Source organism: Cygnus olor, chromosome 2, assembly GCF_009769625.2.
Source record: "Cygnus olor isolate bCygOlo1 chromosome 2, bCygOlo1.pri.v2, whole genome shotgun sequence".
NCBI lineage: Eukaryota > Metazoa > Chordata > Aves > Anseriformes > Anatidae > Cygnus > Cygnus olor.
The window spans coordinates 130,786,652-130,810,864 of NC_049170.1; the positions used below are offsets into that span (position 1 = coordinate 130,786,652).

Below are 24,213 nucleotides of genomic sequence, written 5' to 3' on the forward strand. Positions count from 1 at the left end.
ACAGGTGAAGATCATAAGAAGGGGAATAAGAAAAAAAGATTCAAAGAACACACACATGTAAGCCAACACCTAGACCCCTTTTCATTGCCCTGATTGCTTTCTCAAAGACACCACAAGGCAGCATGAGGACCCCCTGTAATTATATATTCGACAGCTAGGTCACTCAGTGAATTGCACAGGAGATTTTACTTGAAAACTAAAGTTCTGAAAAAAGCTTGTGTCATATAAGAGCTTTTGCTTCTAGTCCAAATAAACACATATTAAGTTTGCAGCTTGGTTTCATTTTCGGTTTTTTGAGTTGGTTTGAATCCGAACCAGTGCAAGCACCCAATGTGATATGAAACAAAACTGGAAAGTATTCATGCAAGACTTTGAAACCTGTCATCTTTCACATGGCTTCAGTCTGCGTGTGATGTGCAGAGAGAGCAGATATGGAGTGAAAACAATTCTCTATCAAATATTGTTGAGTTGCACTGACATTAGCGATCCACAGCTGCATCTGACCTTCTAGCAAAGTTCACAAAAGCTCAGAAAAGAAAGTGCCTTGCTGTTGGAAAACGTTCCTGTTCACCTTAACACACTGCTCCACAATTTCATCAGAAACCTGGGAATCTTAGAAAAGACAAGGATAATCTGGTTCATCTCCCTGGCAAAGTGTGACTGCTTGCTTTCTATACCAAATCCTTGTGTCTTCAGAAGACACCAGTCTCTTACCCAAGGTGAACGGTCCGTATGTGTTTCTGAATCCCTGCAGCTGTGCTCAGTACCTTTCCACAGTTTTTCCACAGGCATTTGAACATCACCTTCATCGAGTTCTGAAATTTATGAGTAAAGCAACATATTCTTCTTAGTTGCGTGGAAGGTAGATAAAAAAAGCAACCCAAAACAAACACAGAGTTACAAAACACTGTTTTATCTGTATGCTAAATCACTGAAGGTCTAGAGTGTCCAACTCTGAATTTGTAATACTGCAATTGGCTCTGTTGACAGTGCAATCCCACTGGACCCAACAAATTCCGGTAGAAAGCCACTGGAACAGCTTGTGCCAGAAGTTTACCTCTCTCTGCTCTTTGGCATGACTTTTTAATTTGCAAATTCCAGTTTGTCTCCCCACAGAAGGAGGGAGACAATACAAAAACTTTCTCTGATTCTTTGGAGTCTTATTTTCACAGAACTACTGTGTGGATGAGGATTTTTTTCTTAAATTAAGCTCTTCCTAAAGCAAGCTTTCAGGAATATTACTGCTAATGAATTTGGCAACACAGAAAAAATACAGTGCCAGAAAGCCACAGCTTCTGCTGTGACAACATTCATCCACAAGCCAGCAAAAACTACTTTTATTACACTCAAAAGTTCCTATGACCCTTGCCTGGACAAGTGAATGAGAATTCCATCTAACTTTGTTTAATGTTTATAACGACTGTGTGTGTAATTTCATTTTAATGAGATTCTTGTGCATGTATAATTTCACTAGACTGAGTTGTCATTGATTTAAAGCACGGCAGACAAGACTGTAACCACCCCCGTCTTCACTATTTTGAAGACTGGAGAAAACAAATCATCAGTTTAAAACACAGTATGTGGTAACAAACAGCACAGGAGTTACAAAAATTTACAGACATTTTAAAAGCCAATATAACCCCCAAATGACACCAACTTTATACATTTCATATAAAGACTGTTAATAACTAAATAATTTGTGCTTCCTCAAAATCATTTTCTCTATTATAACAGAACGTATTATTAACGAAAACATGAGGAAGAGCTTCAAAATATTTTATTATTAACCTATAATTTTAGTTACATGGAAGATTAAATGAATATGCTCATGTAAAGTTCAATTAAAAAAAAAAAACAACAGACCAAGCATATCTTTAGAGTTAATAACATGCTTCCTTTGTATCTTGAAGAGAAATCAACTTAGTGCTTTCTTCAGTTTGGACCCTTTGGAATTGCATGCGAGTAGATGTAAGTTTCAGCATTTGCTATAAAGATAACAATTAGAACACAGTTTTTAAAAAATCTGAGCTGATGGGCTGTTTGAAACATGAGCTGATTGTAGTAGCATGTTCTCATAGCTACCTGGCAGTGTAACAACTCCTGTTTTAAAGTATGGATGCTAGGTACTTCAAAACCTGAGGTACCTATCATACCATTTGTACAAAAACCTTCTACCTTGGAATAAGTTGCACATAAATTCCTTGCATATATATATATATATATATATATATATATATATATATTTTTAATCTGACGATACAACTACCATTCAAACAAATACAGAACTGTTTCTTCCTAAAATTAAACATAATCTAGCAATTCTAACAGAAACATTTCTTACTTTCATAATAAAATACTGAATACTGTCATCAGCTTAAAAAAACAACAAAACACCACCAGCCACAGTGGCAAGATGAAGATCACGTTTTCCATTTACATCTTAGGAATTCTGATGTGGTGTCACGAACACCGTATGTACCTTTTTGAAGACAGAGTGATTTAACATCAGTCTCTGGTTACATGGCAAAAACAATCTCTCTCTAGGGCGTTTTTAGCTTTTTTTTTTGTCAATGCTAGGAACTTGAAAAAAAAATAAAATTTTAACATTAACCAAATGAAATCTCACACAGTAGAAATATGGAACATAAACCACGCTTCCATTTCTGACCAAACTGCCTAGTAGGCTTTAATGTTTTATTTTAGAAAATAATGGAACATTAGAAGATTTGGTGGGGAACGACTACCTTAATGGAAACTTTTAAGCAACCTTCTTAGTGGAAGTGGTTGCTAACACGTAATGGAAGAAGTTTTAATGAGTCAAAGTAAGGTTACCAATCACTGTTTCCATGTCTATTTCTTTAGGGCTTCAAAATCAGAAGGAGAATTAACCTGAACATTTTTATTTCAGCTTCTAAATGTGTGAAGATGTACTCAGGCAAAGTGCCATGCTGGGGCCAGAATCAAAGAACCACAGGAAATGCTGTTCATCTGTAACATAGTTTAGCAGGTATTGTTATTATTCACCTAAACTAAACATTGGCCATACAGAGCAAAATTCATGAGAACGGGAACAGATAGTGTAATATATCTGTGGTGTGTACATAAATAGAAATATTCAAAGACAACTTACATAACAATAACGATGGCAGCTGTAAAACCATCTGTCTAATCACAGCTGAACAATAGGAGTGATGATAATAAGCGTAACTTTAACTGAAAAGTAAAAGGCAAACCAGCACACTTCTGCATTCCTGCTGCCACACAGCCCAAAATCATCTCTGCCGTTAGTTTAACAACCAGGTCTAACTTCTAATTTATTATAAGAAACGTGTCCTCCAAAATATATATATTTTCCTTTTAAGAAAAAAAAAGGCATTTTACACCCTTCTCCCACAAACACGAGCAGAACAGTGTGGGTCAGCAAATAAGCAACTTCTGGAGCAAGAAGATAAATCTGAACACGTTTATACGATCATTAAAACTTCTTCCTGCTGGTGGTGAAGCAATTAACTGTCTCAGACTGAGCCAGAAACAAAGTCACTAGGGGAGAATAAATTGTTTTTCTCTTTCTTACAAAAAGCTCTTTTTCATCTTGCTATGTAAAACCTGTCCTGTTGTGTTGGAAGGGAAGAGAAGTTGGACTAGTGCCATCTCTTTGTTTTCTTTTTCTTTGAGAGGAGCCTGCTTGATAGCATAGCGGTGCTTTTTTGGTTTTATTTATGGACTTTTTTTTTTCTTTTTTACCCTGTGCCTTATTTAGTTTGCTTTTGCACTCCTACCAAGGATAAATTCGGCCACTGCTAATACTGGATCAAAAGCCATTGGGTTTGATCTCCCTCTCCTGTTTTCACCCCATAGGTTTGTGCAGAAAAAGCTTCGCAGTATTAAGTCAACTGACGCACTGTCAGACAAACAGCACTTTCAGGGAACATGAAATATCAAGGCCATATCCAGTCTTTGTGATGACACGTAAAGGCTGCCTGTTGCATCCTGCATGCAAAGAATTTGCCAGAGTGGGACAGAAATCCCTTGAATGGCCAGAGCCGACACCTTCTGGAAACCACGTTGTTGTTTTCCGAGCAGGAGGCTCTGCAGAACCTCACCATCTGCCAGCAAATATGTGGCGCTGATGGCAGCGTGTGCAGTAGGTGAGGAGACCACAGACACAGGGACTAGGCTCAGCACCTACATTCACTGGATGCCAAGGAGGGATATGCACACAGAGCTGCCTGGGTGACCCACTCCTTCCTCACGGCAGAGTAGGTTTACCGACGCCCAATTTGCCTACGGGTATGGAATTCAACAGGAAGCTAACCTTTCTTTTCCTAGGAATGGGTTCGTCAAAGAGAAGGTTGCTTGTTTCAGCTTCATCAATACCATCATCTGGCTGGGAAGGCGTTCGAAAAGCTTTGAAGCTGTCAGCTGACAGAGGTGGAGATGGGGTGGATGGGTTGGACTGGTCACTGGGAGCATTCCAGCTCCAGTATCCACTGCTGCTGGTACTAGAAGGCACAAATCCTCCTTCTTTCCAAGATCCATTTAGGGATTCTGTCAAGAACAACAGCGATCATCAGTATCACGTGTTTAGGGCAAAGAAGCACTTTTATCTAATGCTTAGGTACCATGTTGGTAATTAACTGGGTGTTCAGTACAGGAAAGCAAAAGTCTTGGACACAGAGAAAACAACCACATCTATCCCAGAGCATGCACATTACATTTGTTAATAGCCATATTCCACGCTTGATTTTGTAGTTAAGAAAAAAAAAAGGTATTTTTCTACAAAGAAATTCTGGGTCTAGAAAAATAAACTGTTCTGGAGCATAAACAGAGATAAGCACTCAGATACTGCATGCACAATTAAGGAAAAACGTTCAAATACATTCTCAGCTTTAAACACCAACACACGACTGCAGCGGGGTGTAAGAGCAAGCCCCAAGCCACTGCACCACCAAGAGGAGACCCCTGGGAAGAGGATATAGGTTCTGTGCCCCAGGACACGAGCTGCATCTGCAAAAACATCCATCATCATCCAAGCACTAAAACACCAAAGAAAACCGTAATTACACTCTAACTACCTTCTCATAGTCTGCCAGCTCACACACCTCTGCCTAATTTGCATCCTGGTGTAACTGGATGCATCGTTAGGAGGATATCCCTTTTCCTTCATAAAGGTGTGCGGCTAGGCACCTGGTTTCAGACGTGGCATCCCTGGACCCCGTCCCGCCTGCTCGCTGGAGGAGCCCCTTCCTCACTGCAGCAGCTACCCCGGTGTTAGGCAGCAAGCCTAACAACCAAATCCATAGGTTTGGCCACGCTGTGGTGGGTGGGAGTTGTCTGGGGCATGGTTTGAGATGTATTTCACGTACTGAGGTCCTCAGGAGCTAGACACTGGCACGTCACTCTTCTCTGCCCCCAAAAGGCTTTTGGCAGGAGGGGAAGGTTCAGGTCCCCAGCCAATGCATGGGCCGAGCACGCCCAGCAGTGTAATGCCGAATACCAGGGGGGCTCTGCCCGAAGCTGCAGCTTGAACCGGGTTTGGGCACCCGTGCGGGGATGGTTTGGTGAGGTCTCGCCAGAAGTCGGGCATCGCAAGTTTTTCTCAATGGCACTGTAGGTGTCTGAGCATTGTGCGATACCTGACTTTGGAGTTGGCAAGGAAATAAAATAAATAACGTTTCTTTAACAGATAAGATCTTAAGTATGAGGCAGCAGTCTTTTCAAGTCAGTGCCTGCATTTAAGAGTTTTGCAGAAGTCACTCCTTCATTCCTTCCCAATTTCTTACAGACAAATTTAACTAATGACATCAGCAAGAACATAATGTCTGCCACCTGCAACCAGAAGCTTAACCTCAAAATCAATTAAACGAATCGTTTTTTAATTTTTTTTTTTACCCCTAGTTCAGTTGGTTTTGGACAAAGCCCTTACTTATTAACATCAGCTGCTCGCAAAACCTAATTCAGTGCTTCGTCATGTAAGCACACGTATAAAAATACCTGCCTGCACAGGCAGTAGCCAAGTCCCTGCACTTACAGATCAGGGCCACTGGCTGTAAACCCCACTTCCCTCTGCAAAACAAAATAATCCTGTTTGGAAAAGGACACATAATTCCTGTAGCTACTAAATTAACGTATGAAAATGTAATGTTTTGGTTCATGGTTACAGCCTTCTGAATTTTCATGCGACTGTAACTGAGGTGGTTTTTGTTTCTTTTAAGTATTTGTACTTGAGTTTCCTGCCAAAGCCAAGAAGTACATCTGGTATCAACTTGTGAACTTTGCATAGTTTAAAAATTGCATTTGTTCAAATAAACAAAGGAAACAGCACTCTTTCAACTACTGTTTTCTGACACATTTACAGTGGTACTTCGTATTCTCGGGTTTTACAGCTCCTCCTCACCTTACTGAGAAAGAGATTTAGATCAAGAACATTTTTAAAGTAACATATGAAAGAAAAGACTGAACGAGGCTGACAACAGGAAAAAAAAAACAAACACTGGTTCTCATTAATACTAACAAATCTATCAATGTTTAAAAAATTTTAAAGTTTAAAAAATTTTAAAAGGAGTTTAAAATAAAAATAAATGCAACTTACTATTACTATGGGGCTCTTTTCACATTGCTGGAGTTGCGTGAAAGAGAACCAGACCAAATACTACTCAGCTGCAGGGAAACAGGGGCCAAACTCTGATCCAATTTACGTGGGTGAGCACCCCCAGCAATTCCAGCAAAGATCGGACTTTCATATTAATGACAATATTATTTTCTACTTCTAGGCAGAATTCCATGTTTTAAAAGAAATGCTCCTTTAATTGCACTACTATTTACTGCCTTTTTTTTTTTTTTTTGGAGAGGGGGAGCGGGGGGAGGATTCATCATTACTAAATTTTTATTGCTAAGATCAGAGCCTAGCCTTGCAATACTGATTGAGTTTTAAATTATCAGATCTTTGCACTTTTATTGAAGTCTTTAATAAGCCTCCACTCAGGCAAAACTAAGATATTCAGGGAGAACATGCCCAACAACAGCTTCAAAATCTCATCTGTGACTACCGAAAACATGTGAACTGCTTTTTCAAGCTTGTCTTCCCAGATTTCGGGAAAGATGCAAACAATCTATGTGAAGGAATATCAAAGAGCACTCAGACTGCAAAAAGAAGTATCAAACACAGCTAATAGCTACTGTTTACCTCTTAGCAATTTAAAAAGGCTTGTTTGGGAGATCTTCCCAGCCAACAGATGCTAGCTAAGGTGCACTGCGAGTCCTTATAATTGTCACCTGCTGAAGCTGGTGGAGGTGACAGAACTGCCTTGCCCCACAAGCAAGCAACCCCCAGTGACAGGGGATGCTAAGAGGGACACGTAGGTGCCTCAGACGCTCCGAATGCCTGCCTGGGACATCGGCAAACATCCACCTTCACCTGTGGTCTCACTGAGCTGGAGTGACTGCAGAGCAGTTGTCCACTGGGTCTTCCTTCCCTCCTGATGGTGGGCAGCCTCCAGCCCTGCGGCAGGACAGTCACAGGGACACCACCACCAGAAACTTCTCAGGGCTTGTCAGAGCTGTGCTAATCTACAGGCATTGCTAGCTTTAAAATATCCAGAAGGTGTGTGCAAAGCACACAGGCAGCAGCCATGGAAGTTCATGGCCCAACTTCCAGCTACTCAGCCAGAGGGGCAACACTTAAATTTTCTGGAAATAAATAAATAAATAAATAAATAACACACTAGTCATAAAAATCTTTAAAGCCACGACATTCCTCATAGGACAGATTTTCTTTAGGTATGACATCGTTCAGAGGGTCATCCCTGATAACAGTAAGACTCGCAGAGACTACTTCCCTATTAATTTGCAGTCCACAAGTATTCCTCTCAGCACTCCACTTATTTACAGTAGGAGGGCATTTAGTGTCTATTTAACAGCTACAAGTGAGTAAGAAAAGCAAGTGTCACACAAACAATGGTGGTACATCCTCACAAGAGTGTCCTAATTTGAGATTATTCCTTAACACGTAACAGTTTTAAAAACCTCTTGTAACTCCAGTCAAGCTTGCACACATTAATTATGATTCATTAGCGATTTCATTATTATCGCTCACATTTATTTTTATCTGTGTGCCTTCTGCTATACCATGTATAATTTGTAGTTGAGTAGCCTTGTAGCCTTTGATGGCAGACCACCAGAGCTGCTCAGGGCACAGAGGAACAGGGCAGGAGCCGAGGGCCTACTCCTGCGCCACAGAGGCAGACCTGTGTCACCGCAGGCCGCCAACACACAGCCTCTCTGCAGAGGACCGGGATCCACAAATGCTTTGCCTCATCGAAGAGTTGAGTAAAATCTGATCTGATTTCGGTGGTGTGTGGGCAAGAACAACCGCCAGATTATTTACGGCGTGTGTGCAAACGCAACCAGGCTGTTTGGAAAGGCAGCGCGTCAGCGAGAGCAAAAGGTGTTCTGCGGTGCTAATTCCCCCTCTTCTTCCTGCCCACGGAGCGGCTCCAGGGGAAGGGAAGCAGTTTTTTCCTCATTTCTGCCAGGACTGCACCCAGGACCCAGGCTCGGTGCTGTCCCAGCACACAAGGGCCACAGCCAGCTGACAGCCCCTCGCACCTTCTCCTCTGTGACTCCATGAAACGAGCTCCCAGCACCACCGCTGGCAAACACGACACGTTCTTCTCTCTTCCTCCCACACAGATAACCACACTGCATCCCCCCCCCCATAGCCCGTGTACTCAATTCCCGGGTTTGGGGCTTTTCAGCACAACCCCTCCTGGAAGCCCCTGACAGGCATTTCTCTGCAGCTTACCATTGGGTCGGACAGGAGGGCTGCGAACCAAAGGGCTGGTGGATAAACTGGTTAGTACCATGGCTGCTGTTACTTTATCCATGTCCAGTTCTTCTGAAGATTTTCTGAAAAACAGTGAATAGGAGGCAGGAAACATATCAGCAGGTGTGTATATATATATATACATACACACATATATACACACACACACACACATATATATATGTTTAGTATAACAGACCAAACCCTAAGATGGCAAAGCACAGTGACCAAAGCAAACAAAGTTCTCCAAGCTTCTGTCTTCTGTCAACCTGAGCATACCAAGTGGCTACTTCAAGCACAACAGCTGGGGGTGAATAGGAAAAGGAGTGGAAAAAGAGAACACATCTTGACAGAAAGTTGCCAGGAGTACTGCGACACTCCATTTTTCCGACTCCATTCCCTTTTCTCAGAACTTCAGCTAGTCATATGCTAAAACCAAAGTGGGTGATTAAGGTTTTTTCTTGGATGAGGACAGAGATGCAAAAGCAGGTAATATGACCAGTAACATTAATAACCCACATTGCTCTCTATAGGGTGAGGAAGAACTGGGAACTAGAACAAAGGGATGACATTACTTCTTTGTTGCTTCATCTTAATGCCCTTAACTCTCCTTTACTCTAACCCTCAATTTTTCCTGATCAGATTATTAACCAATTATTTAAAATCCACATACATACAAATTACGTTCCTTTCATCTATACTGTCCTTTAGTTTTAATCATCTGTTCAGCCACCACCAGCCCCAAGGTAAGGGTGAGTCTGCAGAAGAGGTGATGCTGAAAAGGGTGCTCTCCCACCCGACCCACAGCCACCGGCAGCAGCTCAATTAATTCAACTTATTAAATTGGTAGAAAGCTGGTACAGGAAGAAAAAAACAAAAAAAAAGGAGTTTTCTGCTGGTGAAATGGGCTGAGTCAGCCCGGTGAAGGCTCAGCACCAAGCACCCAAGCCAGCGGGACAGCACCGGGTGGCTGGGAACCAGCCATACGCCACTGCTTTGGTTCGTACAGATAAGATCAACGTGTTCTGTGGGAAAAATACAAATAAATAAATCGGGCAAGAGGCAGAAGAGAGGGATTATGTTTGTGCACTGCCTCAAAGGAAAGGCAGAGAGAGCTCTGTACACGCCGGCAGCACCCATCCAGCCACAGCATCCACAGCCCCAGGGCACGCAGGTGTTTCCTCAGGGGATGGGGAAGGGACAATAAGGGAGAGGAAGACAGGGATCTTTCCAGGGGAGGGAGGAGATGACCTGGAGACAAGGGATGCCTCAGGAAACCAGGCTTCAGTGATTCATCACTCAAGGAGTAATGTTTTTTTTGAAAAAAAAAAAAAAAACAACAACAAAACAAAACCTAAAAAACCTGCAGAATTTCTTTAGGCTGTAAAAACATATATAATTCTTTTTTCCCCAAAATACCACTCTTCCAGAGGGGTTCAGCAGTACAATGCAAAATTTCTGAAGAGTCAATGTATCAGAAGAAAACCACGAAACCCACCAGGTTTACCAGACTTTTGCTTTCCATCCTTTTGGGACTGCGGGACACACAGATGAGTAACCAAGAGCTCTGGAATCGCTCCCGACACGTAAAACTCACAAGCTGACACATTTCAGATGCCAAGTTTATCCACTGACCTGCATGCAGCTCTCCCAAAACAGGTGAAAGACACAGTTACTGGAAACTATGCTACAGTCAAAGCCTCTCGATATTTTAGTGAGCCTCAAACTGCTCCACGGACCAGTGCATAGCTGCTTTTTGGCTGATGCAAGGACCCACGTGGATGTCAACGAACACTTTCCCGTGCTAACAGCTTAGCTTTCATTACTGTCTTTTGCAAGACATCAGTATCTGGAACCGGGACACTGATGATCATTCCTGCTCTGTTCCAGTTATAGCCATAGAAATCCTCCTTCCATTAGCCAAGGCTTTTGCAAAGAGCACAGCAGCCATATGGTCACCATCAGACACTGGAAAAGGTCTTGGATACCCGCTATGATCCGCTAATACCTGAATCCATCACCCATCAGTTCTCATCTGCAGAGGAGTGTGTCACCTGGAACGCCAAATCCCTCTGGACGCAGAAGCCTTCTCCGCAGGGATGACAGGGAGGAACTACATTTTCTGGAGACCAGTCCTGCCAGTTGGTTTTCCAATTCCCTAATACTCCATTATGGAAATCCTCTCTCTGAGAAGCATTTAGCTGCCCCGTAGTCCACCTACACAGCGTCCCACCGACTGCCCCTACTCATTTATCCTGCTGCAGACGAACCAGTAATATTTGCACTTCGGCAATTTATGAGGAAGGAACAATAACAGGTTCCTGATATGCTGGGAAAGCCAATCCCTGGTGTTTGCCATCAGCTTTCCAACAAGGCTGCTCTGCGTGTGTGGCAACAGGATTAACACGATCCTACCCAGGCCTCTGCAGAGTTACAAAATCCCGCAATAGCGGTTGTTGCAAGCATTTGCCAAGTTGGTGTCAAGATCTCAGGGTCTAAAGACCCAGAGCTAATCCCAGACACAAAGTTCCTCCAAGTGCTCTATAAATTTAACTTCTTCAGGCTCTTCTGTGTCGATGCCTTTTTCTCCTCTACAAGGACTCAGACCGTTGTGCTGAAAATCCACCCTTTGCTCTGGTCTTGGGTCAATAATGCACCGAATTGTCAACACAGGCACCTGTGTCCATGTTTTTTTCCTCACCTGAGCAATTTAACAGTTTTTCAGCATGGAAAGCCCAAGGAAATAAAACTTCTTTTTTTTTTTTTTTTCCTCTGCCCATTTCGAATCCTTGCTGCTCCTCGGACGCATCCAGCCACCCAGGAATGCTGCACTCGTACTTCCCAGCCACAAGAATTTTAGCAGCTCCAAGCGCTGCCTTATGTGAATCTGCTCCCAAACACATTTTTGCAGTTTGGCTCCTAAACGTAAACACACATATTTCATGCATCATTCAGCCAGCACCGCTGTAGGAACAGCAGCCTTTGAGAGAGAGGCAAAGCATAAAACTGAAGACAGGAACCGCTTAAGCCATCTGCATTCAGTCAGAATCACATGCAAGGCAAAGCCCCAGTCTTCTCCAGCTTTTCGTGCTGGAAAGCTGAACCTGCATGCAGCTGTTCGACGGTATTTGTACTCAGAGGGGAGGATAGCTTGTCCATTACCAACCGATTGTTCACAAGCCATTTATTCCACCATTGCTAATGTGAATTTCTGCAGACCGAAGTTATAAACCCTGGCACTGCTTATACAGTTATTAGGCACAATGAAATCTAGATCAGCTGTAAAATCATCTACTACACCAGCTACAAAGATTTCTTCTTTCCTCTACTCCCACAATCCAGTTCTCAAACACACTCTCCCAGTTTCTGGACATGTAAGTTCGCATCAGCCCAGCCTGCATTCGAGACCAAACAGTTTGGGATCCTTTATTTCCAAGTCTTCATATTTGTAGCGATGCCCAGAATCCCCAGAGCATTTTGTAAGTCCAAATACAAGCCAACAGCTGGATTTTAATAAACTAGCCCAGATATAACTCATGGATATTAGAGGACCTCGGTGACAGACCTTTTACCACTGTCCTGTGTCTCTTGGCTTAAGGGTTTCCCAGTTCCACAGCAGGAAGAACAGTTTCAGTTGATCCCTGTAATACTCCATACCTGGCCAGCCTGGTATTTAAAATAGCCCTTTTCTTTAACAGCAAGCTCAAATTAAATGTAGACATTACCCTCACTCATTCACCCCTTTCGTTTGTTTCACTGATGAACGTACCACTTTTTTTGAAAACCATATGATTATGTTAAGAAACTGTTACATCTTTCTCAGAGCTCTCTGAACTTAAGACCCAAAAGATGAGCACAAGAGGGCGGAAGGCAAGTCCAAGGCTAGGCAAGTGTCCCAAACCACTCACTTAGGCAGAAAGTCCTCGTCCGAGTCTCTGCAGACTGCCTCTGACTGTGGGCCTGGACCAGCCCCAGATGGGACTTTTCTTCCGGCAGTACCTTCTGCAGCATCACCCCGACCACGTCTGCAGTCCCTTGCAAGCCTTCATTTGGGTTTTAACATTGAGCTGACCCACCAGAGCAACACGCTCCTTTGCTTTTACATTACGTGATCTGGGATGCTCTGACCTGTCCTCTCAAAAAGCCCACGATGGCTGCTATCAGCCAGGTAGAAAGAAGATACAACCTCCGAGCTCCTGCTGCCTCATTCCCACAGCCCGTGACTCCTCGTGGGACTGAATTCCCAAGCTGAGCTCCTGGTGCAGCTTCTCACAACTTGCTGCCCCCTGGAAGTCCCCCTGATCTCCTCAGCCCACCTTCACAGGTGTCTGCTCTGCTCCGGCCACACCTGTACCCCTTGGTTCTTCTCTCCACTCACCACAATATCATCTGCAGCTGGAGCTCCCCTCTCCTTTTTTTCTCTTAATCCTCTCTCAAAAAAAAAATTTAAAAAATATGGTGAATTTTAGTGTTAAAGTCTCTCTGGCCTACCCTTGATTTTCTTTAAGCAACCTTTACTATTTGTCTGGCTTAGATCAAAAGCCTGCAACTCTTCCTCTTGGACAGACTGCATCTTAGGCCAAGCTTTACCCAAGCAGATTTTTTCTGCACAGCAGAAAAATTGGTAACGTTAGCAGGTGTTTTTGATAAAACCGACCTTATTTAAAACGGAAAAAGCTCTCCTATTTCACCACAGAGAAAAGAAAAAAGAAAATCAAAACAGACAGAAATTTACTTTCCCTGCCCACAACTCCAAACCCTTGGCTAATTCCCAGACCCGCTACCTCCACCTCATGTGCAACGATGCTCAAATCAACGAGGCTCGCTGTTTGGGCAGGGAAAGAGCAGTTAACGGCAGGACCAGAGCCCGGCGAGCAGAAGCTCCAGCACAGGGACACGAGCCCGTGCAGAAGGGCAGGGTATTTCCAATTGCTTTAGGTGAAAGCTGGCTGCAGAAGCTGGTGGTCACAGATCCAGCTCTGCTGAGCTTGTCTTTCCTTATTCTACTTTCTAAGCAACACCCGTATGGCCAAAACATTCAGATTTATCGAAAGGCTTACATTTTGCTTTGTTTTGGCAGAGACTTGCACTTACCTGTTTCTTACCACTATCCTCACTAACAGGACACAGTAAAAAAAAAACCAAACAAAATCTTACTTTCACCACCTGATTATAAGCACATCACATCAAGGTGAGCACTACAGCAATACTGATTGATAAACACGTTGTTACAGGCTTTTTTTCTGTACAGCAAAAAGGTGATTAATCATATAATGAAAACTGTAATCAGTGCACTAGTAATAGCAGAAGTCCTTCTGAAAGGAGAGAAAATCCTCAATTATGTTCTACAGGTGAAATAAAAGGCTTTAGATTTCTTCAATTCATCATTAATGGCAAAGACAGGACGTTAATGAGGAACCAGCAAAAAAAGCCATGCACGTGGCTGTGACTCAGATACCTCAATAACCACAACCACTCTTCTATATCGAGCAAAGACCTACAATAATGTGCTACAAGACACGATTAGTCCATACAATAGCTTATGTTCACAATAATACTCAGTTACCATTTAACAACTCAAAATACTGACAGTACAGAGAAATAAGTGAACTGATCCTGCTCGTTGCTGTTGTGGTCGGTTGTTGATTATGAAGATTAAAAATTAACCTGCTTTCCAAACAAAGAGAAAAGCAGAACTTGTATAAAAAGATGATGCAGGGGAACAGTCAGAGGTCCTGAGCACTCTTTGGGAAAAGCTGTACCTTCTCACAATGAAGCAAAACTCAAAGGAAAATATTTTCAAAGATTATATTAATTCAGTACAGTACTATAATGACAGAGCTGAAAACATAAGGGATCATTACTATTTATACATCTGAAAAGAGAACTGGTGTTTGATATCTGAAGCACAAACACAATAATATAATGCAGTAATTAGAAGCTCGGGTTTTATGCCTTTGCTCATATTGGCCAAACATGCAATTAACCTTTTCCACACGGTCCTTGTGATATTTGTGGACTGTATTCATGTATACAATAATTGCCCTTTCTGTGTCTCTGCTGTTCTGGTTACGTACCAGCAATTTTTTAGGACACTGACAGCTACTAGAAATTAATTATGATCAAAGTCTTTATGATACAAATACAGGAACTTCTGAAAAATATATACTTGAACTTCTTAAGGAAAAAAGAAAAAGGCATCAAAGGCCACCTCTAAGCTCTCCAGCTCCCTCAGGCCAAGCTGACAGACTTGGAGATTCAATTATTCAAAGCATCTTTGGAAGCCTGTCTGGTCTGCTCGGGGCTGCGGAGACTTTATATAGAGAGTCATCAGGAGCGCAGATACTGACTTTCTATCTGGACTGTGATGGTTTAAAAACAATAAAGTGTCTCTGCAGATCAGTTGTACCAAATGGGAGGCACTGCTCACAGGGTGGTTCTCGGCATCCTGGAGGAGAAAATCTGTTTAACAGAAGAACTGAAGGGGAAGGGACTGGTAATGACAGAGTGTTTCACCAGTCTTCCATGCTTCCTCACGTCAGATAATGCAAACACTTTCCCCCAGCACTGCAAAAAGAGGACTTTACAACCAGATATTTTGCTGGTTACCATTAAAAGCGTTAGAACATAACAGAAAATAACCTATTTGTTTTAGTGACCGTGTTGCAGGTTCAGACAACCAGGCAAACACGAGTGGTTGGTTCGAAGGGTGGCCGATGTAGGTGCAGCACATACTCTCGACTTGCTCTTTGGACTGTCGCTACTCCAGATGTCTTCAGGGAGCACCGGTATCGCCTGACCAGAACCAGGAAGGCTGCTTTACAGTCAAGCGGTCACCAGAAAGGTCTGCTTAAGGCTAAGTCTGCCAAACACATGGAAAATACCTCTTTAAAACAAGTCCTTCCTATCAACGCCTCCTCTGACTTCTCCTTAACGTCAGCTGAAGTTTGAAATGTGTTCAGATGGGAGCAGAACTGAACTCTAGGTTTCCTTCTCTGATTTACATCACACGGGCATCAGTGCGCTGGGGTGCAAGGTAAGAAACTGCTGTCATTACTGGCCAGTGAGAAGGTCTAGTTTTAAATGCTTTGCATGAACGGGAATAGTTAAGACAAATTCAACATTGGGGGATAAACTGTAGTTGACATCAACATTTTATTCTATATATTGAAAAATTCGATCGAATTAGTAATTTTTTACTTTGCAAACAGCCCTGATTTATCAGGGAAACCCATCTTGGCAAAGAGCCCCAAGGGCAACAACAGAAGTCGATGTAGGAATATGACAGAGAATAGGAATAGTCCGCTTCAACACAGCAATCAAATAAATGGTAATCACTTGATACATGATGAGTGGTAAGCAAAAATTACATTCAGAAAGGAATAATAGCATCCTGCAGAGAACTGTTACCCCTCACAGTCACCCACAATCCTTGAAGATTGTCTGGGAAGATTTTCTGTTCCATCTCCTCTACTTTAAAAGGCCGCTTGCTGATGTAATAAATAAATCAGTCTCCACAAACTGAGTCTCAACAGTGCCCTGAAGCAACAGAGCAATTATTCCAAATATTATCCATTCTATTCATGTTTATCCCTTTTCTGCCTTTGCTTAATGTTGCTGTTCTGGCTTGTTCATAGGCATATCCACTTTCATCAGTGGGGTTGCTTCTACAGGGTACTGCTTACAGGACAGGACATTTTGCACTTCTGAGCAGCAATGTGCTCAATGGGCAGAGCAGAGTGGCTGGACTGCTAGAAAAAAGAAAAAAAAAAAAAAAAAAGAAGTGCCAGGTCAGTGTGATGTGCTAGGGAAACCGCTGATGCCAACCGATAGCCCAGGGAGGGGACAGGACACCCTGTGTCTGCAGGCAGCCTGCAGTACACTGCAGCCAACAAACACAACTGACGCTTATCTTTACATCCAACCTGATTACTGCGCAGATTTACAGCATTTTTCTTTCTTTGTTTTCTCTATTTTTTCCCCGGGACAGATCATTACTGAGACAACAGCACTTCTGGACACTTTTCCGGTAGGCCAGCGGGGTATATGCTGCAAATATCAGGCACGCATCCGCTCTCACACTTCCACGTGGGACCACTTGGTCCAGTGCTCTGTGGCCAGCACTGCCTGTTTCAAAGGAAGATGCGAGAGGGACCTTCCCATGATAAACACACCAACCCAGGAATTACGGATTTCCTTACGCTCTGTGACCAGATTCAGAAAGCACCAAGAAAATGCTCTAGATCTTCCAATACATTTGCAGCCAGCTATGGCTCTACTCTTCATTTCCATGGTATCTTCTCCTCTGTAAGCTGCCCTCCTGCCTGCATTTCATTCATGTTCCGGGGCAAGGAGCACTGCAATCTAGTTATGTTATTAAGGAGACAAATATTACCTTTTATCACATTTGGTTTGGTTGCTTTTCTGATCGTTATGTTGTTTTCACACCACCAGCAAGGGAGAACAGAAGCTGTAAGCACAACTTTATCCTAGGACTGTTTTATTTGCTATGACGTCCCCGCCTATAAATTTCCTTTTTGAGGTGAACATACCCAGTATGTGTACATACTGTTTTGATGTGGACATACACAGTAGCTTCAGTTTTCCTTCACACCAAGCTCTTTCTATGTTTATCAAGCCAGAGATCAGGACACATTTCAACTGACTTCACTGATTCTGTGCCACGATGATTCAGGAGAGAGATAAGCTGATTTTCTCTCTGATTAGTGATGTGTGCGAGAGCTAAAGAAGAATTGGGTCCTTCTGTTTTAGGAAAGTGTGCTGGATTACAGACTGAAATAGATAAAAAAATCCCACCCCAAATTAAAAATACATTCTGCACTAAGTAAAATCATACTGCATGTATTCTATAGTGCGTAATCCCTTCCCTCTGCACAACCTCATTTCAGGTCACATGTAGTTTACCATTAAGTCTTTGGGATTTTTCAGGCATTTTTTTTTTCTTTAATCTCACAATTACAGGTGAGAGGTTTCTGTTGTCTGGTTAAAATTGCAATTCCAACTTGACATTATGAACTGACAAAGTGTTAAAATCATAAGATCTCCAGACCTAGGTAATACAAAGTGTCGCAACAAGGGCAGCTGGTCTTTGGTCTCTCAAGAAACAAACACAACGCAAAGACATCTCTCTTCTGAACCCTCTCTTACAAAGATGACATATTTAACCTTAACACCAATCTTTCCTCTTGCCTTTGAAACAACTGTTAGACCCTTTCAAAGATCTCCCTAGCAACTTTCTTTCTTCCACAGGAACTGAGTGCAAACTCACAGATGGCCGTCTTCTCACTACAGCTGAGAAGAGATCAGTCTTCTCATCCCACAGCTTAAACACTCCTCCTTTGCTGCACTAACTGAAGATATTTTAGAAATTGTGTATATGAAAGCAGACAGTACAGAACTACAATCTGACAGACATTCAAGGAGATGGGGGACACCCTCCTGAATTCTTGCTCTTCTTGGTTTACAACAGTCTTTCCAACTCCGTTGGAGCTGGCTTACTTTTGACTCATTAAAGCTTGGCTAGAACCCAGGACTGTTGCGCCTGGAGAAGAGGAGGCTTGGGGGGATCTCACCAATGTGTATCAATACCCGAAGGCAGGGTGCAAAGAGGACAGAGCCAAGCTCTTTTCCATGGTACCCAGCCCCAGGACAAGAGGCACAGGAGGTTCCTTCTGAACACCAGGAAGCAGTTTTGTGCTGTGTGGGTGACAGAGCCCTGGCACAGGTGGACCTGTGGAGTCTCCATCCTTGGAGATCTTCAAAAGCTGGACACCGCTCTGGGCAAGTGGCTGTAGGTGTCCCTGCATGAGCAGGGAGGTGGGACCAGATGACCTCCAGAGGTCCCTCCCAACCTCAACCATTCTGAGATTGTGTGTGATTCTGCTTCTGTTACCACAGTCTGATTACCGGGCTAAAAAATTTGTCTTCTTTCATCTGTGTTTCCCCAGATCTGTCCTCCCCCACACCTCTCCCCTCCTCTACAAATGATATTTGTTAACTGTCCTGCATCCCAAGTAACAGAAGTCAAAACCCACAAAACTAGACCTAGAGTTGTACTTTCAAAACATACCATGGACATGTGTCAAAGTGAACGTGACGTTTCACACAAATCTGGCAATGCTGCAATTGGGAACGATCATGCTTGCTGGAACGGTATAAAATGAAAGCAGCAGCCACAGTAGAGAAAACAGCATTATGCTGCTGGTGATAAAATAAAGAATGCATGCTCAAACACTGATCCAGAGTGGTTTAGAGGACTGCATTCAGTCTTGTTTCTGCTTATAGGTAAGTTGCAAACTCAGTGGCTGTTTTGCTAATGGCACCACTACTTTACATTGCATTACATTAAAGATTGCCAAGCAGGTTGCCATAGTTCACTTATTCTATGCAACATTATTGTACCTATAAAAGATCTTCAGATCTATGATAAACTAAGGAAGTACCTTACTGCGGACCTCTCCACCACCAATAAATGTAGATTTACTCATTTTAAAACTATCATAGCATTTAAACAATAGCGGCACCCTAGTGGTGATTCAGGACAACTATACATGTACATATGAATATACAGCCCTGTTTTAACCCACTGGGAATTCATTCAAGTCCTCATGAAATTTCTGAGCTCTGTTTTTTCACCCTTGATCTCCTCTTCAAGCAAATGGAAAGCATTCCCCTTTTATGGAGATGTAACAATGAAAAACAATCATAATCTTCACGTCGTAGAAACTCAGAATCTTCTAGGTTGGAAAAGACCTTCAAGATCAAGTCTAGCCATCAACCTGACCTACTGAGTTTCATCACTAACCACGTGTTGATTATGTTTTTAAAATACATGCAACAATCTTGGTAGAACAAATTGGACCTGAAGTTGGAATCTAACCCTGTAATTAAGACTACTGCAACACAGTTATATCAAATTACCAAAAAACACAGGTTGCACAGTGAAGTGAGTGGGTAGATAACATACAGTTTGAGAGCAGGGCAAGATTTTATCTTTAATAATCTGCAACTAGCAATATACAAAACACCTTCCAAGCGGTAGAGGACCCAGAAAAAGCTGGCAGTAGCAATCATCATCCATGGTCCTACTGGGATAGTAGAAGATTTGGGCAAACCCAAGCTGCAAATTATTGCTTAGATAGCTGTCTGCAAGTAGTTTACCTATGATCCGTAAAATCATTGTAAGAAAAGATTACCACAATCAATATTTGTACTTTGAATGAGGAGAAAAACTAATGTGTGGAGATATTATGAAAACAAAAATGGGTTAGAAAGTACAATGATTTTTTTTTCCCTAAACCACTGTGAAAACACAAAATAGTTCATTTAGATGGATTAAAACTGAAGAGAGGTATTAGCAATATTTATAAGTACTCTTGATAAAAATGATTTTCCAAGGTGCTTTTCACATTAAACACTGATTGTGCTATAATGTGTTTGCTTTATGAGTCTGTGGGTGTTTTTTTTTTTTTTTTTTTTATTTTTTTTTAATTAAATTGAATGCTTTGCATTTTAAACAATGAAAGGACTGATATAATATTCAGTACTGGAAGAACGTATCTGGTTTAACCCTACTTTCATCTTTAGCATTCTTGTCTTAAATTCATCCCTCTTTTTCATTATGAGAAACTGAGCTATGGCCTGCAGGTGTCAAAAGGAAATTGAGAATACGATATCTAGCCCCAGTCTAGTATTAGGTCCATCTTGTTCTCCATTTTTTTCTGTTTGTTGGAAACATTTTCCTTGTTAATACATGTATTTGTTTTCAACTACATATGAAAACGTAACACCGTTCTACAAAGTCAGCAATGTGAAATTTGTTCTCGTAGGTTTTTAAATTACAAAGTAGAGCATGCTTATCTTTTTTTTTTCTGTCTAGGAAAATGCTGCTGTAACAAATACCAAAGGTAATAATAACCATGACATAAAATTGCCAGTCATCTACTGTGGGTATGGTATTATGCTTATGTTACCCATTCTCACACTTCCATAAAGGTACTGCTGACACTGAGAGGCATGTGAACAACAGTAATAGTCACCTAAAGAAACCACAGCAAAAATGTAACTGTAATGAAGATACCATCTTCATCTGTCCCTCTGTACTGTTCCTACAGTAGCTATATTCTACAAAAAACTACAGATGCACATTGTCAACATTTACCAAGGCCATTCTTAAGATGGAGTTATGAAATGCCCAAGTTATGGTTCATACTATTAATCCGTATTTCTACTTTCAAAAAAATGACAGACTTCGACGACAAATGGCATCTTTTTCCATTACAGAATTCTTTTGTCTTCCTACTTCCATATAGAGACATGCATTCTTTGCCACTGTTAGACAAGTATATTTTTCATCTTTTCTTCTACTTTCATACTATGAGCATGAGCCTAATAGTCTAGTTTCTTCACCTTCTCATAACAAACCTACAAGTGACTGATCATGCAGTGCCCCATGATACAGAATGGGAGTATTTAGAGCCATTGACATATAAACTATAAATGAAGTATTTAAAGCCATTGACATATAAACTTTTCGGTTTATATGACAGCAGGTTTCGGTAAGATACAGACTAGAGGCTGATTACGTTACTGTCTCTGGATCCATTATCTGCATCGTGTGCCACCTGGAGCACTGTAGCTAGACATTATCTCTGCAGAGCACTAGTGTGTTTCGACAGTTTAACATTTTTATTTAAGGACTAAACTGTCTTTAGAATTTATATAACGTCTGATGTTTTTGCAGAAAAGTTACGGCGGCTGGACTTATTCCTTCTCCTCTGCACATCTCAATACAGACTTAAAGCTCTGACAGAGCTGCAAGTCCCCAGCAGAACTGCCAGCACAGCCTGACTCTACAGCCTGCTCTCAACCCCCAGCCTTTGGCTCTTCAAAACCAGTGAGCCCTATTTTCCTCTCTTCTTTCCCTCCTGCAATCTCTCCTTACACACACGTTGTACAGCCTTGTGTCTCTTCCCCTCCTAAGCACACAGCTCGGCAGGTCACCGGTTCCCCAGCCTCGCCCTCGGCCTACCTCCCCTCCCGCGCAGAGTCCTGTTGTAACTTTAAGTTTACATTAGGAACATGCCCCAAACGTGCGTCCCACCCCAGCTCCTCTGACCTTCAGAGAGCCCCGTTCTCGCTCCCGCGGACCGACCCAGCGGCATAGGAAAAGGCACGGGGTTCACTCCCCATCCCGTCCCTGACAGGATTTTGCTGCTTGCGCAGCAGTGCCTGGCAGATGAGCAAATCTAGGACAGCGTCTTTCTTTACAGCATGCTGCGAGTAAGGAAGCACGAGTTTATCTCAACAGGCTGTGCCATCCTCAGCTTGTGAAATTAATTCCTCCAGCTCGTGCCAAGGCGGTTGGCTCAGAAACTCCAGAGTCAAGTTCTCATCCTGAGGGGAACAAGCTCTGGGAGTTACCCACAGGAGATGAAGTCCAAAACAACAGCGGTGTAGTGATGGCCTGCAGATGAAAAGCACGACCCCACAACACAGTACTCTACCGTCCGATTGCTGACACTGTCCAGGATTTTGTAAATTATCCAAAACTCTTCCTTTCCACATGGAAGGAAGATGCTGCTGTTATAAACTTGACTGCTGTGGCCGGAGCTTCACTACCAGATTCAGGCTCCCTCCTCAGTTTGCATCGTCAGGTAAGTATCGATCACAGAGAGCACACAGAGAAACCAAATTGAAAAGAAAAATCAGGGTGCTTCAGGCATTGCTCAGGAGGGAAGAAAGGAAAGGAAGGCCTCAAACAGCCTGACTTGGGACTTCAAGAACTTCAGGACTCACTGTGGCCAACTGAAAGAGATTAAAACAACATTTATGGCAAACAGTTTGGAAAGTGGCCCTGTTGTGCCTCAAGGAAAGCTGCTAGTGGTCAGGAAATACACAGCAGAGCCTGTTGCAGTACCTGCAATGGGTGGAAGTCTTACCAACGCTTCGACAATGCACAGAGCTACTTTTTGGTAAACTAAGGGGGCGGAGGGGAGAGTGTGTGTGCACAGGAATTAGAAAAGTATTATTCTACCACTCACAATTCTTTTTGTTTGTTCTACATCCTATCTGCCAGCCTCCTGTGTAGAACCTTACAGGTGAATTTTTGATTCGTTAATTTCATCTAAAATAAGACAAATAGCCATGCACAAGATGTGTATTTGTCCTTCTCTTAAAGGAATGTCTTAAAAAGAGAATCATTCATTTGCAATGTCAGAAGAATTCAGTCACACACATGATCCACAAACAGGATTTGCTAACTGAAGTTATTCAGTAACAGCTATAAACAGCAACATGCAGAGCACGATAAATCACTTTGAAGCAAACATATATGTCACAACCTCCAAAAAGCATTTCACAAGCAAGATTAAAACAATAACACAAGCTTTAGGACTGATTTTTTTTTCTTGCTCTGTAACAAGGGTCGTGTTTTGAAGAACTGAAAATAAACTCAAGGGCTGATTCAAATAGTGATTATTTTCATGTATCTGCTCTCCTAACTGCACTCCCCACTGCATGCCACACTGAAGGGATACCCTGTCACAAGCAATACATCAATGCAGGGATCGACATGGCTGTTATGCAATGGACCCATCTGTGGTTCGTCTGCTGGCTCTGACTGCTTGCCTTGGGAAAGCGAAGCATCTCCACTGCAAACACTAATCTCATCCTATGTCCCAGCTTTGAATCTAAAGGGCTTTCCTTACTCTTTAAATAACTCTAAGTATCCCCTCTGTGTGATGCTTACCTAGCTGTCTGATGAGAAGCATGTGGAGCCCTTGTGTTGCAACACCAATTGCTCCACCTCTTCAGCTACCATGCTGGGAACCAGCATAATTCCTACCTTTCCAAAGCAAAAACCCAAGAAAAATCCTGAATGGGAGGGGAAAAAAACAAAAGCTTCACCCTCAACAAGATCTCCTCCATCCATGCTGAATGTCTGATGACCAAGTGTTTTTATAGTTCGGCCACACAACACAGATCCCAGCCAAGGAGAAGGAGAAAACTTCTCCATCCTGCTCCTGCGGGTCCTGCAGGTCCCAACCACCCCACCACTGGGATGTGAAAGGCTCTGCTGGTTTCAAGTGGACTGGCTGCTGCACTTCTGCCTGGGTAAGGGTATTGTTGTTGGAATCTGAAAAAGACTTGTCAAAACTATCATCTCTACAAAATATTTCATGAAAATCTAAAGCAAAATAAAACTATGTTGCATGTGTGTTCACAGTCATGTTCTTCAGAAACGAGCAGTAACTTGGGGCATACAACTTCGCAACTTGGAAGGACGATTTTTTTCAGAAAACGTTTAGGCAGCAACTATCAAAACCAAACTAAACCAAAAAAACAAACAAACAAACAAAGCAGTTGTT

The 24,213-nt window shown here is 42.4% G+C and overlaps 1 protein-coding gene across 2 annotated transcripts in view; it reads right to left on the reverse strand.

The window, feature by feature from the left end:
* The window catches only part of ZNF704 (zinc finger protein 704), an 87,662-nt gene that overhangs the window by 16,487 nt on the left and 46,962 nt on the right, over window positions 1-24,213 (reverse strand). For both annotated transcript variants that reach the window (XM_040546150.1, XM_040546149.1), the window contains exons 3-5: window positions 8,804-8,907; window positions 4,316-4,548; window positions 715-815 (exon numbers count right to left, since the gene is read on the reverse strand). In XM_040546150.1, the coding sequence (XP_040402084.1) occupies window positions 715-815; window positions 4,316-4,548; window positions 8,804-8,907 (438 nt within the window). The remainder of the gene's footprint in view (window positions 1-714; window positions 816-4,315; window positions 4,549-8,803; window positions 8,908-24,213) is intronic.